General features: G+C 45.1%; 1 protein-coding gene across 3 annotated transcripts in view; it reads left to right on the plus strand.

The window, feature by feature from the left end:
- The window catches only part of RHOBTB2 (Rho related BTB domain containing 2), a 43,328-nt gene extending 27,815 nt beyond the window's left edge, over positions 1 to 15,513 (plus strand). For all 3 annotated transcript variants that reach the window (XM_026681175.2, XM_087969927.1, XM_026681176.2), the window contains 9 exons: positions 2,700 to 2,901; positions 4,946 to 5,049; positions 5,187 to 5,372; positions 5,513 to 6,522; positions 9,685 to 9,803; positions 10,173 to 10,323; positions 10,700 to 10,788; positions 12,400 to 12,505; positions 14,115 to 15,513. In XM_026681175.2, coding sequence (XP_026536960.1) covers positions 2,700 to 2,901; positions 4,946 to 5,049; positions 5,187 to 5,372; positions 5,513 to 6,522; positions 9,685 to 9,803; positions 10,173 to 10,323; positions 10,700 to 10,788; positions 12,400 to 12,505; positions 14,115 to 14,341 — 2,194 coding nt within the window. In that variant the 3' untranslated portion in view covers positions 14,342 to 15,513. The remainder of the gene's footprint in view (positions 1 to 2,699; positions 2,902 to 4,945; positions 5,050 to 5,186; positions 5,373 to 5,512; positions 6,523 to 9,684; positions 9,804 to 10,172; positions 10,324 to 10,699; positions 10,789 to 12,399; positions 12,506 to 14,114) is intronic.
- The last annotated feature ends 586 nt before the right edge of the window (positions 15,514 to 16,099 follow it).

Consider the following 16,099-nt stretch of genomic DNA (forward strand, 5'->3'; position numbering starts at 1 on the left):
ATAGAATTGTAGTCTCAAAGTCTCTTAATATTTTTTAAAAGAAACTCTTATTCTTATCAAACTCTCTTCTGGCTGTCAATGTCGTGTATTGGGAGCAATAAAGAACAAAGCTAATAATACACCTCTTTTTTTTTGCCTCATATGGTGTGTGGTCTTATTTTTATCACAAAAACCATTTTTATAAAATCAGTGGATACCTGACACTTGAGGCCTATTTTGGGATAAATGAATCACACCCAGCTTTTCAAAACCTGTGCACTGAGAAACAGAAGATTCCCCCCCCCCCCGTGTAATTCTTTTATTTCGCTTTTCTTTTATTCATTGGATACATTTTCTAACAATAAGGAGGTTATTATTTTAAGAGTCCACCATCGTAGTGGGGTTCTTTGTCACCAGCATCTGTCATTGCACATTTATTTAAATGCCTTTCACCAAATCTATCCTTTTGCTATGAAAATTTCTCAGGACTCAAGTCTATATTATTTTGTTTATGCAATATATTGTACAATTCTATATTGTACAATTGGCCATTTCCATGTGTGTAGCACTGAGCGAGCATAGTTTAATCTCCATGCTGATAAGCAGTGTGACCTGGGTGGATTTGCCTAACATGCTTAATTGGGTTATTGAATTGACCCTTTTTCGTTTATGATTAAAAAACCCAAACTTTGAATTGTAAATCTGTTGAGTTCATAAACCTGTTGAGCTCAACCAACAAGCACTTGGCTAAACGTAAAATGAAGCTTAGCATGTTCTGTGCAGGCAGCCATAAGATCTGTGACCCTTGCCAAAATGGTTGTGATAGGGATTATAGAAAGAGTGCAGAGAAGAGCCACAGAGATGATAACGGGTCTGGAGGCCAAAACATACAATCGATGGTTGTGGGAACGAGGTATATCTAGTTTAATGAAGAGAAGGGCTGGGATGACACGATAGCACTATTCTGTATTCTACACTATTGAATGATGTAAAGCTCACATCATAGAACATAGAAGCACGGAGAAATGGGGAACTTGGAAGCAATTTTTGCCTTAAGTTAAGTTAACTTTCTTCTCAAACTCCTACCATTAGATTAGATCAGCTACAGGCTGCTGAGCTGCTTCCATGACCCAATCCAAATCCCAGTATAGAAGATAAGAGGGCACAAACTTCCTTCAATTTCACTTGAGGGCAAATGTTCAACCATATCAAATGCCCCCTTTGCTTACAGAAGCGTCTTTCTAACTGCATGAGTTCTTCCCATTCAGATGCCAGTTGTAACACTCTTGTTATAAACTTTCCTACCAAGGAAAACAAGTGGTTTTTTTTAAAAAACCAAGCAGGGAGCCAGGCCTTTGTTTTATTCTGAGTCAGCAACAAATGCTGTAAATTCCATTATCCCAAGTATCCGTGGTTCCTTTTGCTAAACAAGCAGCCTGAGGTCTGCATTACAGCGTCTATTTTAATTATTAAGTCCCAGAGGCTGCTGGTGTGATGCATTTGGATGTCTGTATATGAGAAGAGAGGAGGGCAGAGGAATGGGTCAGACTCAATGCAAAGGTTGTTGACCAATCTTGGATGGGGGACAGGTTTGGTGGAGGTGAGATTGGGAGTCTCACATAACCAGCGTAGGAAACAAAGAGAAGGAAGGAGATGGGAAGCAAATTTCCAGGATATGCATCTTATCGGAAGCTGCACTGAGACATGCTCTGAAATGCTTATTAATTTGTAAGGGACACTGGCTGGAATGCATGCTGGGTAGGGGTGGGGGCACTGGCCAAGTTCCCAAACCCCTTTCAAGGCTCTTCTCAGTTCTTTTCTGAGATCTGGTGAGGATTATCTCAGTCTGGAGGAGAACAACTACCCAAGTCTTTGGAAAGTTGGGTGGCCAGTTGAGGGTGGTATGTGTGTGTGTGTGTGTGTGTTGCCATTTGCAAAGGCCAAAACTGAGAATCATTATTAGATTATTAGATCTAAATTAGACTGTCTACTATTGACCTCACCCCTTTCCTAAGAGGTCTGTAGGGGACGTGCATAAGCACATCAACGTGCCTACCGTCCCTGTCCTATTGTTTCTTATTCGTATCCATTTCATGTATTTATAACCATGTTTATACTTATACCTGTTATCTAATAATCACTTGACAAAATAAAATAAATAAAATAAATAAAAATCATTGCATATCCCCTCCAGCAGGTCCCACTGTGAAGTAGGATTATTGGTTAGTCTAAAGAAAAGAAGAATTAGGGGAGGCGTGCTAGCAGTATTACAGTATTTGAGGGACTGCCACAAAGAAGAGGGGTGGTCAAATTATTCTCCAAAGCCCCTGTGGGCAGGACAAGAAGCAATGGATGGAAACTAATCAAGGAGAGAAGCAACTTAGAACGAAGGAGGAATTTCCTAACAGTGAGGACTGTTGCCTTCAGACGTTGTGGGCGCTCCATCACTGGAGGTTTTTAAAAAGAGACGAGACAGTCACTTATCTGAAATGATATAGGTTCTCCTGCCTAAGCAGGGGGCAGGACTAGAAGACCTCCAGGGTTCCTCCCAGCTCATTCATCCTATTCTATTCCATTACTATTGATTCCTTCCATTGTGGTGTGGCCCACTTGTGGAAGACAATCTGGAGCTCCATCTGAAAAGAAAAAGAAAAGAAAAAAACTCCCACCCTTTCTGATGCCCCTTTTCTCTTTCCTTCCCTCTCCCTCTCTTGATGCAGGTCCCAATTAATGGATTCTGACATGGATTATGAAAGGCCAAACGTAGAAACCATCAAGTGTGTTGTGGTTGGGGACAACGCAGTGGGCAAGACTCGGCTCATCTGTGCCCGCGCATGTAATGCCACATTGACTCAATATCAGCTCCTTGCTACCCATGTGCCCACCGTCTGGGCTATTGATCAGTACCGTGTTTGCCAGGAGGTGAGTGGCATTTTCATTGATAGGTATATCAAGGAGGAAGTGATGGTGTAGAAAAAAAAAAACCCCTTCCTTTGGGACTCTTAAAAGCGGTGGGGGTCACCTGCTGATACAACTCCCTGAATCTCTAGATTAAACTTCATTGTCATGGCAAACTCTTAAAAAAATGAAGGCACTATTTCTTATTTGTTTGTGCATGTGTGTAAAACAATAAACGAGTGGTGTGCAGATTTTTGGAAAATAAATTGCACACTTGAAAAAAAGGAGAACTTTTCCTACACTAGTCAACAAAATCTGCACCACTTCCTACCATTGAATGTCCTTATTCTTCCCCTACTGCAGTTTTTGGATGCTCTTCATCAAAACAAAAACAAAAAAAAACTTTTATAAAAAGTCTCCTTTATTCCCCATCATCTCCAGCTTTAAAGAGGTCTTTTTTTTTTTGGCTTAAACTGCAACCACGTATCATCTTCTAACAATAAATTTATGATGTGGTATAGGTTTTTTTTTCCCCCAGGGTTGTTCCGATTTGGTTCTGATGAAAATGCTCACATTTATTTTTTCCTTAATGAAATATTAGGAGGAACAAAAAATTGAGATGTTTCTTAATTTATTTTCCCAAAAGCCATGTTGCAGATTCGTAGGCTGAAAAACTGAAAGGAAATTATTTGTTACATAAACATCCCATCTTTTGTAGTGATGCTCTTGCTGGCATACACAGTGGTCCCTATTCTTCCCCCCACAACCAAAATCCTGCAAAGTTGGGCTGAAACAAAGACCTAAAGACACCCCCACCCCCCAAGGAGCCTGTACGGGGAAGGGGGACCAGAACCTGAGTCGGTCTGGTCTATCCTCCTCAAACTCCTCTAGAGCAGGGGTGTCAAACTCAAGGCCCTAGGGCCGGATCAGGCCTGCGGAGTATTTAGATCTGGCCAGGGGTGGGATTCGAAAATCCCAACAACAGGTTCTCTGCCTGGTTGCTGGGTGGGCGTGGCCATGGAGGGCGTGGCCTACCGGAACTTCCGGGAGGGAAGTTTTTCGCCTTCCCCAGAGTCCGGAGGCTTCCCTTGGGCCACTGGGAGGGCGAAAATGGCCTTCCCTGAGCTCCAGAGGCCCTCTGGAAGCCCGAAACAGGTCTGTTTCTGGACTTCCGGAAGGGCCACTTTTTGCTCTCCCAGAGTCTCCGTGAAGACCCTGCCCTTACCTGCATCCAAAATGGGCCATGTGGAGACTCCTGGGAGGTGAGGTGAGGGGTGGCCAGTCGGTTCAACTACTGGTTCGGTGAACCTGATATAAATTTAACATCCGGTTCACCCGAACTGGCCTGAACCGGCTGAATTCCACCCCTGGATCTGGCCCATGGGGCCACCCTGGAAACAGTGAAGGACCGGCCAGCTGTGCTTCTGCCAGTGAAAATGGGCTTCTGAGTTCCGTTTTCACTGGCAAAGGGTTGTAGGAGGCCGTGGCAGCCGAAAACTGAGCTCGAGAGCCTGTTTTCGCTGGCAGAAGCACTAGGGCCACCACAGACACCCCGACATGAGTCACATTGAGCTGGCCACACCCACCCTGGCCCCCCGAGGTCAAACACAACCCTGATGTTATCTCAATGAAATCAAGTTTGACACCCCTGCTCTAGAGTGATGATTAGAATTTGGGTCTCTGCCCTCCCTAGTCTAACACCTTCAGCCCCACACTCGTTGTTAGTTGCAAAGTCATGTCCAACCTATTGCAACCCCATGGCCAACGTTCCTCCAGGCCTTCCTGTCCTCTTCCATCCCCCGGAGTCTATTTAAGCTCACATCTACTGCTTCAGTGACTCCATCCATCCACCTCCTTCTCTGCCGTCCCCTTCTTCTTCTTTTGCCCTCAATCATTCCCAGCACTAGGCTCTTCTCCAGTGAGTCCTTCCTTCTCATCAGGTGGCCAAAGTCTTTGAGTTTCATCTTCAGGATCTGGCCTTCTAAAGAGTAGTCAGGGTCTGGTACACTGGCTGGTTAATTGTCCCTTTGTCTGAAGATAATCTTTTTTTTTTTTTAATTTCTCCCAGGTACTGGAACGTTCCCGAGATGTTGTAGATGATGTTAGTGTTTCCTTAAGGCTTTGGGATACCTTTGGGGACCATCACAAAGACAGACGCTTTGCTTATGGAAGGTAGGTCCTGAAAGCGGATACAGAACTTTTCTTAATACTTTTACCGAGTTATAAAGTAACTCGGGGTCAGAGGCCATCATTCAGGGCCAACTCTTACAGTCCTTGGTCATTGATTCTTGCCTCCTTTCTTCCCACAGATCTGACGTCGTAGTATTATGTTTCTCCATTGCTAATCCAAACTCCCTCCACCATGTGAAGACCATGTGGTACCCTGAGATTAAGCATTTCTGTCCCAGGGCACCTGTCATCTTGGTAGGCTGCCAGCTCGACCTCCGCTATGCTGACCTGGAAGCAGTGAACCGAGCCAGGAGACCTTTAGCCAGGTAGGACATTGGCTTTAGGGTTTCCTTCCACTGAGCCACTGGGTCCCTCTTCCAGTTAGATCATCCTTTCCCCTACCTATCATTTTGAGTTTTGGTTGCTCAGCTAACGTCAGACCTTTGTTATTTCCTTTTTCTTCCAGGCCAATCAAACCAAATGAAATTCTTCCCCCGGAGAAGGGGCGAGAGGTAGCCAAAGAGCTGGGCATCCCTTACTACGAGACCAGTGTAGTAGCCCAATTTGGCATCAAGGATGTCTTCGACAACGCCATCCGAGCTGCCCTCATCTCCCGGCGGCATCTCCAGTTCTGGAAATCCCACCTCCGTAATGTTCAACGGCCGTTGCTCCAGGCCCCTTTCTTGCCTCCCAAGCCTCCTCCTCCCATCATCGTCGTCCCCGACCCCCCTTCTAACAATGAAGAGTGCCCGGCCCATCTGCTGGAAGACCCTCTGTGTGCAGATGTCATCCTGGTGCTGCAAGAGAGAATCAAAATCTACGCGCACAAGATCTACCTCTCCACCGCCTCCTCCAAGTTCTACGACTTGTTCCTGATGGACCTGGACGAGGGGGGCCAAGAGGAGATGGCAGGCAGCAGCCTCAGGATGGGGGCCGCGGAGCGGACGGTTCCTCAGGAACGACACCACCACGGGCGGGAATTCCTCTTGAGGGCTGCTAGTTTCGACATCTGCGAGAGTACTGAAGAAGCTGGCTCCGGCCAGCAAAAACCGTGCCTTAGAGCCTCCACCAGCGATGGGATTTTGCGGGGCAAGAACTACGGGGAACGAGGGCTAAAGCGGGGGAGGCTCCTCTCCTCCTGGAGCCGTGCCTTTGTCAGCATCCAGGAGGAGATGGCAGACGACCCCATGACCTACAAACCCCGGCTGATGGTAGTAGTGAAGATGGACCCTTCCATCCAGCTGGGACCGTTCAGGGCCGTCCTCAAATATCTCTACACCGGGGAACTGGATGAGAACGAGAGGGATCTCATGCATATCGCCCACATTGCTGAGCTGCTCGAAGTCTTTGACCTCAGGATGATGGTGGCGAACATCCTCAACAACGAGGCGTTCATGAACCAGGAGATCACCAAAGCCTTCCACGTCAGGAGAACCAACCGGGTGAAAGAATGTCTGGCCAAGGGGAATTTCTCGGGTAGGTTGGAAAGCGAGATTTGCAGGAAAGCCAGGAGTCTTAATTCAACCGAGACACAGTTTTGAGCTCCCAACGGGACAATCTACCGACGAATGAAGGGAAATATACATGTCCCAGGATAATGTTGCAGGATCCAATCTGAGTCGGTCGCCGGGACCAAAGGTTCATTCTTCAAGGTTTTGGAGCTCATGGTGGAGCCCATCCTCAGGGAACCGCCCTCCCTCTCTTTCTCCTCTCTCTCTCTCTCTCCTCCCCCCCTCTCCTTCCCTCTCTCTCCCTTTCTCTCTCTCTCCCTTCTCTCTTTCTTTCTCCTCCCTCTCTCTCCTTCTCCCTTTCTCTCCCTCCCCCTCCCTCCCTCTCTCTTCCTCTCTCTCTCCCTCTCTTCTCCCTTTCTCCCTCCTCTCTCTCTTTCTCCTCTCCCTCTTCCTCTCTCCCTCCCTCCCTCTGCCTCTTTTCCTCTCTCTCTCTCCCTCCCACCCGCTCTCCAGAATGTGTGCACTGGACTTATTCTAAGCGTTGTGTTTGTATGGTGCCTGCTTGTGTTTCTTTCAGCTGTTAATTAGGAAATTGATGGCCAGCTATTAAGTCATTAGTTGTTTCCTTTTGCTGCCCATGCCCTAGGCTTCTAAGTTTCCCAAGGATAGGTTTCTACCTTGAGCCCGAAAACTTGGAAGAATAAACCTTTGGTCCCAGTGACCAACACAGAATTAATCCTACAATTGACTGAGCATGGATATCAGGGGAGACCTGCCTTATTCTGGCTGTGAATATTGTATCCGCAAGGTGTCTTACAACTGTCTACTGAGTTACAGTCCAAGTGAGGTCAAATAAGCTAATAGAAATTTTGGGTTCTGTTGTTTCGTGTACGTGCGTGCATTGGTGATTGGTGCTCTGCCCACAAAGATGAACTTGGCTGCTTGTGGGGAAACCACGGCTGCCAAATCTGCTTTTTCTGTGTGCCAACATCCTGCATGTTCCTTGGTGAAAATGTATCCTGCATTTAAAACATTGTACTGGCTGGGGAAACAGTTACTTCTGCTTTGCTATTCTGGTGTCAGGCACAAAAGACCGGAATCCATACATAAAGGTTCAATTAAACTGATACATTGCTAAAAGCCGATGCACAGGAAACTTCTCAATTAAGGGTTGGCATCTGCTTAGAGTTAGATAAGGGCAGTGGTGGGATTCAAATAATTTAACAACCAGTTCTCTGCCATAATGATTTCTTCCAACAACCGGTTCACCAATCTGCTCAGAAAGTTAGCAACCGGTTCTCCCAAACTGGTGTGAACTGGCTGAATCCCACCACTGGATAAGGGTCAATGGCACTCAAAAGAAGTTGGGATTCTTTCTCTTGTGGCTACGTAGAGATTCTAGGTGGATTCCCCTTTTCATTCCATCCCCAGTTCTGCCATTCTATTCTCTTTCGTCTGGATTTACGTAGGCGTAGGAGCACTGGTTCCGATGTGAGTTTGAAATCTTATCCAATCTCCAAGTGGGAGAACTTGAATAAGGTTTAGCACCTTATCGCTTGGTACATATGTATCCAGTGTTCCTTCTACCTCTTCAGAAGGAATACTAGAAGCCTGCTGTCAAACTAGAGGGCCAGCTCTTTCACTACTCCAGGCACCTCGGTGAACACTCGTTTAACAGCAGTGTTTAACGTTGCATCTGGATTTCATAAAATCATTTTGCAGCATGCAGCGTCCTCCTATTTTTATCCTCTGTATCAAGCTGTTGCCAAACATGCTTGTCTTGATTATCCCTGTCCCTGCTGTGGGTGGAACAATCATAAAACAGAGTGTCAGTAGCTTTTGGGTTGTGCCTTTAGGATAAGTTTGGCAATTTTAAGATATATTAACTTCCAATGCCCAGAATTCCTCAGCCAGCAAGTTGAAGCCTACATAGCTTAAAATCTGGCAAGGTTAAAAAACACTACTTTGGGGTAAACATCTGTGGAGGCTCCCATTCATCCAGGTCATGGTATCCCAAAGGTGCTTTTATTTTAAAAGCAACTGGACTTTTAAAAATGTTTCTTTAAGATGTTTCACTTCTCATTCAAGGAGCTTCTTCGGTTCTAACCAGCTGGTTGGTAGATGGTAACCAGGTGGTTAGAGCTGAAGAAGCTTCTTGAATGAGAAGCAAAAGGGGTGTGTGTGGGAGTTGCCTTTAAGCCTCAAAAAGTCCAGTGGCCTTTAAAATAAAAGCATCTTTGGAGATGCTTTAGGCCAGGCCAGGGGTCTCCAACCTTGGCAACTTTAAGTCTTGTGGACTTCAACTCCCAGAATTCCTCAGCCAGCTTTGCTTTGCTGGCTGAGGAATTCTGGGAGTTGAAGTCCACAAGTCTTAAAAGTTGCCAAGGTTGGAGAGCCCCGATACAGGGATGAGAACATGAGACTATAACATAAAAACTTTAGTGGCTCTTTTTGGTCTCACAATCTCTTCTCACAGTGGCCACCCAACTGGACAAGAAAGTGCACTGGTTCCTCGCCAGATGGCCTTCAGAGAAAACCATATAGCCATCAAGGCTAATAGCCATTGACCCTCATGACATCCATGGTTGCAAAATGAGGCAAAAAACTCACTTAACAACCACCTTGCTTAGCAGTGGAAATTTGGGGCTCAACGGTGATCACATAAGTCGAAGGCTACCCGAAGATAGTTTTGGTCTGAGGGTCCAGGTTTCCTGCCTTGGTGTGAAATAATGAAGTGAGTGTATCACACACTCTGACTGGGCTGCATGGTAGTCTAAAATCATAAGAGTTGGATAGAAAGAGCACCAATCTGGAACGTAGTTTCAATTGGAGTATAATGCTGTCACCACAGATGGATTTGTATTCATGGCTTGTTGGTTTACTCACCTAAACTTCCAGCGCTAGGAAATTACAGCCTTCAGAAATTTCAGCTAGCCATATTTGAACGGACAAAAGCCTCTTTGTCATTCTTAAGCCAGGCTTGGCAAGTTTTTTTTTTTTTTGAAATAGGCATAATCTAGACCGGGGGGTCTAGATTATGCTGGCTGAGGAATTCTGGGAGTTGAAGTCCGCCAGGTTTAAAGTTGCCCAAGTTGGAGACTCCTAATCTAGAACTCTGTTTCCAGCGTGACAGAGACATGTAACTATTATGTAACCAATGTGCTTAGCATGTTCTCCTTCTTCGCAGATGTCACTTTTATACTGGATGATGGTGCTATCAGTGCCCACAAGCCCTTGCTGATCTCCAGTTGTGACTGGATGGCTGCCATGTTTGGGGGTCCGTTTGTTGAGAGCTCAACTCAGGAGGTGAGACAACCTTGAGCATGGACTGAGAAGTAGATTTATTTATGTGTTTATTTAACTTGCCTGCCTTTATACGTAACTCAAGATGGTGAACATACAGTACATAATATTCCTCCTCTTCCTCCTCCTCCTCCTCTTGTGCCCACAACAACCACAACCCTGTGAGGTGAGTTGGGCTGAGAATCACTGGCCCAAAGTCATCCAGCCAGCTTTCATGGCCAAAGCAGGACTAAAACTCACCGTCTCCTGGTGATTGGCTCAAAGTCGCCCAGATGGTTTTCATGCCTAAGGCGGGACTAGAACTCACAGTTGGTTGGTGGTTGCACCTGAAAATGGTACAGATTTAACCCTTTGGTATCCTCATCATTGCAGGTAGTGCTACCATACACCAGTAAGAGTTGCATGCGAGCCGTGCTTGAGTACCTGTATACTGGCCAGTTTTATTCTTCTTCAGACCTTGATTACATGAAGCTCATCATCTTGGCCAACCGCTTGTGTCTGCCACACCTGGTTGCACTGACAGGTAATTCTAAGAACCACGTTGCGCCGTCTCTTTTCCCATCTATGAAACGATAAGTTGTTTCAAATGCCAAACATAGGAAATAAACCCCAAATATCAGAAATAAACATCGTATTTATTTTTGATTGTCCATTTTGGATGCACTCTAAGTGTGAAAAGTTTCTGTGTGCCTTTTTATTCATCTCAGTTTTCAGTGAATGGGATTATTATTATTATTTTTTTAAAAAAAGACAATACATGATACCATTTCTCAGATTATTATTCTTAGACCACCAATAACTCAGTTGGTTTGTTATTGGCAAGACAGAAATTTAAATCTTCTTTGTGGGCCACACAATGAACCAACTGATTATATTTTATATTTTTATTGTTTATGCAGAACAGTTCACTGTGTCTGGTTTGATGGAAGCAACGCAGATGTTAGTGGATATAGATGGCGATGTTCTTGTGTTCCTGGAGCTGGCTCAGGTATGAACACCTTACTTAGAGTCAATCCAAAATTCTCCTTGTTTTGAAATATTGTTATATAGGAATAGGAATATATATATATATTCCATTCTCCACCATCCAGTCAGAGCTGAAGAAGCTTCTTGGATGAGAAGTGAAATGTCTTGAAAGAAAAACCAGAAAGTCCAGTTGCCCTCTTGAAAAAAAAAAAAACCTTTGGGAGAACCAGGATGATTGAGAATCTCCGTAGATAAATACGAATATAGGAATATTCTTTATTGGACAAATGTGATTGGTCGCCAAAGGAATTTTTCTCTGCTGCATAAGCTCCCAGTGCATACCAAGAAGTCATGAGATCATATATCATAACAATAATAAATCATGGGATACAAACAAGTCATAAATCATAGGATACCAATAGGAGATGGTAGTAGGAAAGATGAGAACATGAGAAGGATAATAGCAATATAGCCCGACTGCATGGGTGAATATCTTTAGGCATTAGACAATGCTGTGGGAATTAGGTGTTCAGCAGATTGATGACATGTGGGGGGTGGAAACTTCTTTGTTTTGGTATGATATTGTTTTGGCATTATTTGGTTGTCCTTGTTTTGGAATCTTTCTGGGCATAATCTGATACTTATCTGATGTTTTGTGAAGCTGCATTGACTTGGATGAGAGCCTTCTTTTTATTTATTTACTTTTATTTATGTATTTATATCCCGCCTTTGTTATTTTTTTAAAATAGCACAAGGCGATGAGCATATCCAACACTCCTTCCTCCTTCTATTTGCCCCACAGCAACCACCCTGAGAGATGAATTGTGTTGAGAGAGAGAGAGAGAGAGGGAGGGAGGGAGGGAGGGAGGGAGAGAGAGAGAGAGAGAGGGAGAGACCAGGCCAAAGTCAACCAGCTGGTTTTGAACCAACTAGTGTCTAGGCAGGACTAGAACTCACAGTTTCTTGCCTTATAGCCTGGTGGAGATGTCAACTATGGCAACTTTATAATTTGTGGACTTCACTTCCCAGTTTAGTTTAGTTTAGTTTAGTTTAGTTTAGTTTAGTTTAGTTTAGTTTAGTTTATTGTCATCGCACCTCGTACAATGAAATCAAACATCATCTTCAGTGCACATCATGACCATGAAAATAAACACAGACACACATCCTTCACACTCTACACATTGAACCGAAAACCCCCGACACCGCACCAACACTGCACTATACAGTAGAATTCAACAGAGCTTTTCAGCCTATTTGTCCTTGTTTTTATTGTCCTGTACCTGAGAATTCCTGAGCCAGCTTGGCTCACAGGTCATAAAATTGCCATAGGTGCCCACTCCTGCACTAGACCGATTTGAGTCTCTCTTCCTTTTCAAAGGAAGAGTTGACTCAAAAGGTCTGCAGAACAACTCTAAATACATGCCAGTTGCTAAATGTCCCAGTTTTACTCATATGACTATAAGGATGATGTGCCATAAGTGTAAAAAAACTATGTCACTTTTTTCAATGTTATTGTTAATGTTGAACAGCCATTAAATAGATGTTTGTAAGTCAAGGACTCCCTGTATAGCTTTCCTGGCTAAATGCAAATAACATTTGTGACTCATGCCGGCCTGTCTTTTCTCTTCCCCAGTTCCATGGTGCCTACCAGCTTGCCGATTGGTGCCTCCACCATATCTGCACCAACTACAACAATATCTGTCGCAAGTTTCCTCGGGAAATGAAAGCAATGTCAGCAGGTGGGTGTGTGAGTTTGTAAAATGATGGAGGCTGCTTTCCTTTTAGGCAAAGGAGTTGTGCAGATCAGGGGTGTCAAACTTGATTTTATTGAGGGTCACATCAGGGTTGTGTTTGGCCTCCGGGGGGCCAGGTAGGTGAGGCCAGGGTGGGCGTGGCAGCTTGATGTTACTCATGTTGGGGGGGGGCACCTGTGGTGGCCTGGGCAGGGCTGGAGGGATTGACCCTCCCTCCTCATAATCTTCCTTCCTTCCTTCCTTCCTTCCTTCCTTCCTTCCTTCCTTCCTTCCTTCCTTCCTTCCTTCCTTCCTTCCTTCCTTCCTTCCTTCCTTCCTTCCTTCCTTCCTTCCTTCCTTCTTTCCTTCTTTCCTTCCTTCCTTCCTTCCTTCCTTCCTTCCTTCTCTTTCCTTCCCTCTTCATTCTCCTTTCTTCTTCCTTCCCTTCTTCCCTTCTTTTTTCCTCCCTTGCTCTCTTCCTGTCAGGTGTGGCTTCACCTTCAGCACCCTCCCCTCCACGAGGCCCAATTATTCCCCCCCTCCCCATTTCTATGGCAGCCAGAAAGAGTCAAGCAGAAGACAGAATCTTGGAGGTTGACACTTCCCTTCTTTCCTTCTTTTTCCCTCCCTTGCTCTCTTCCCATCTTCCCTTCTTTTTCTTTGTCTTTCCTCTTTCCCTTTCTCCTCCCCTGTCCCTTCTTGGATGCTCAAATGCAAACGGGGAAATATGTCTCGATGCCTCCTTGCCTTGGGATCCAATGCCACTTTTGCTAGACGTTTGTTTTGGTGGGACTCTGGCAGTGAAAACTGAGCTTGGGAGGGCCATGCATGGCCCTTGCGGGCTCTGTTTTCGGCCACGACGGCCTCCTGCAACCCTCTGCCAGCGAAAACGGAGCTCCACTTTTGCTGGCAGAAGGGGACCATGGACCAGTCCTTCTCCATTTCCAGGCGGGCTAGATCTAAGCACCCTGTGGACCACATCCAGCCCACAGGCCTTGAGTTTGACACCCCTGGTGTAGATCATCAAGATGACTCTACCATTTTTTGCAAGATTTTTGTGGCCGTTTTCATCCTCTCTGCAGCTGCTTGCTGCATCTGATCTTTATCCCTTTTGCAATCTCAGAGGAAAATAATAATAATAATAATAATAATCTCAAAAAAAAAGGACAATCTGAGAAGTTACGGTTGCTTCTCAGCCACCTGTCAATTAAAGAACTGGATTCTTCCCTTCTTGATTCTCTGCTCCCCGTCTTTGCTCTTGACATCAATTTATGTCTCTGAAAGTCAAATGCAGTTCTTGGGCTGGCTAAACTGGCTACCCCGATTTTAAGTTTCCTTTCCACGAGTGCATTTCGCAAATATGCAACGCTTTGCTTGTAGCCTATGGAATATGTAGGTGGGCACGCAAGACACGCATATGGAATACATCACTACATGGTTGGTTTTATTTTACTTTGCAAACTGCCGTGGGACGGTCTTTTTTATATCGCAACCGGCTGTAAACAAAAAAACAAACAAAAAAGAAACATTTGTATGAGTATTTCAGAAACAAGAAACAGAAGAACTCAAAAACATCGGGCTGAGGTTCTTAATTTCTCTTCATTTTTCCCTGCAGAAAATCAGGATTATTTTGAGAAGCATCGGTGGCCCCCCGTTTGGTACCTCAAGGAAGAGGATCACTTCCAGAGAGCCAGGAAAGAGCGCGAGAAGGAAGACTACCTCCATCAGAAAAGGCAGCCGAAGAGACGGTGGCTCTTCTGGAATGCCTCTTCCCCTTCCTCGTCGGCAGCCACAGCTTCCTCCTCCTCCTCCTCCTCCTCCTCTTCCTCTGCTGTGGTTTGAGGGCTGCACTGCCGATCTGCTCCGATGGCTGTGAGAAGGAGGGGAGCCGACTGGCGCCTGGCATCCCCAAGGCGTGGCGAGAGGCCACAGGCCGAGGCCTTTCAGCGGAGAAAATCAGCATGAATGTCCCTGAGAGGCTGATGAGGAAAAAAAAACCTCCGAAGGAGAGCAACTCAGGAGCCAGAATTATCCAACCATCTCATCCAGAGCTCTGGGTGGCCTCCCTTCCCTGCCTTGGCTAAGTCTAGAAGCACAGCAGATGGAGGCCACCGACCAGTGGAACGGAGAGCGGCTCCGTTTTCTTTCCAAGAGGCTCAACTCATCTCGCGGGACTGCACCTCCCTTTTGCAGAAATGCTGGAGGGGGCGAGCGTTTTGGTTTTTTGTTTTTTTTTAAATATATATATATATATATGGGGGGAAACAATTACTCCAAGAAAGATGGAGCCCTTCTGTGTTTTTTTTTTTTTAATTTTCCCCTTTGCAAAAGAAAAAAGAAAAAGTTTTCTTAAAAAAAGAAAAGTATTATGTATCTCACATCGACCATCCTCTGCACCTTATACATTTCAAGCCGCTACAGATGCTGCGTGACCCAGGACTTTTGTTTTTTGTTTTTTTCCTTCTGGGTTTCCTTCCCGATGGCCAAAGGGCCACGTTATTTTGGTTGCACTTAATGACTACCCAGGCACTTATCCCCTAGATGTTTTGCTTTGAGCAAGGCATGTATCCTGACAGCAAACAGCTGGGGTCTCTCTGCTCCTGAAAAGCGGACACCCCTATGGAGAAGACGATGGCCAAGAGAAGCACAGACCCTCCCATGGGGTTCAAGGGCAAGAGGGAGGGGAGGAAATGACCCTAGAATAGGAGGGGGGAAAAAACCAGCCTGGCAAGGCTGGGAAGCTGCTGCTCCCTCCCCACTTCCCCCCCGCTTAATTTTGCAACACAATCTACAAACTGACTAAACATGGCGGATTAGGAGAAAAATATGAGGAAGAGAAATGCCCGCTATAATGCTTGAGGATGCACTGTGTATGAGAGAGTATAACCCACCCCCTCACACACACACACAGACCCCAGCAGTTAATGTGCTGTTTTAATGAAAATGAAACACCAACCAATACACATCTTGGATTTTAGTGTGGAAGGTTCTGTTGTAATAAATGGTATTTTAAAAGAGACAGTTGTGAACTTGTCTTTGGCTTGGAAGGAGGGAAAGAAGAAAGGGTGACAATCCAGAGCGGTGAATTGTACTTCTAAATCAGAGACTTTCAAACTTGACAGCTTTATGACTTTTGGACTTCAACTCCCAGAATTCCTCCTCCAGTCACATTAGCTCAGGAATTCTATTTATTTTATTTGTTTGTTTTGTCAAAAGCTTACAATACAATAGGGATAAGAATAAACATAAGTTTAAATATAAGAAATAGGAACGAATCATTGGGGACAATAGGACAGTGACAGCAGGCATGATTGTGCGCTTATGCACGCCCCTTACTGACCTCTTAGGAATGGGATGATGTCGATAGAGGTTACTTTGAGGGTAAAGGAGTGGAGGTTTGAGCAGGTTACAACAGAATCAGGTAGTGAGTTCCAGACAGTGACCACTCTGTTGCTGAAATTGTACTTCCTGCAATCAAGTTTGGAGTGGTTTACATTTAGTTTGTATCTGTTGTGTGCTCTTGTGTTGTTGAGGTTAAAGCTGAAATATTCATTAACTGGTAAGACGTAACATATGATTTTATGTACTATGCTTAAGTCC

This window comes from Notechis scutatus, chromosome 7 (assembly GCF_049901735.1).
Source record: "Notechis scutatus isolate UNSWTSFEM ecotype Mainland chromosome 7, rNotScu1.2, whole genome shotgun sequence".
In the NCBI taxonomy this organism is placed as follows: Eukaryota; Metazoa; Chordata; class Lepidosauria; order Squamata; family Elapidae; genus Notechis; species Notechis scutatus.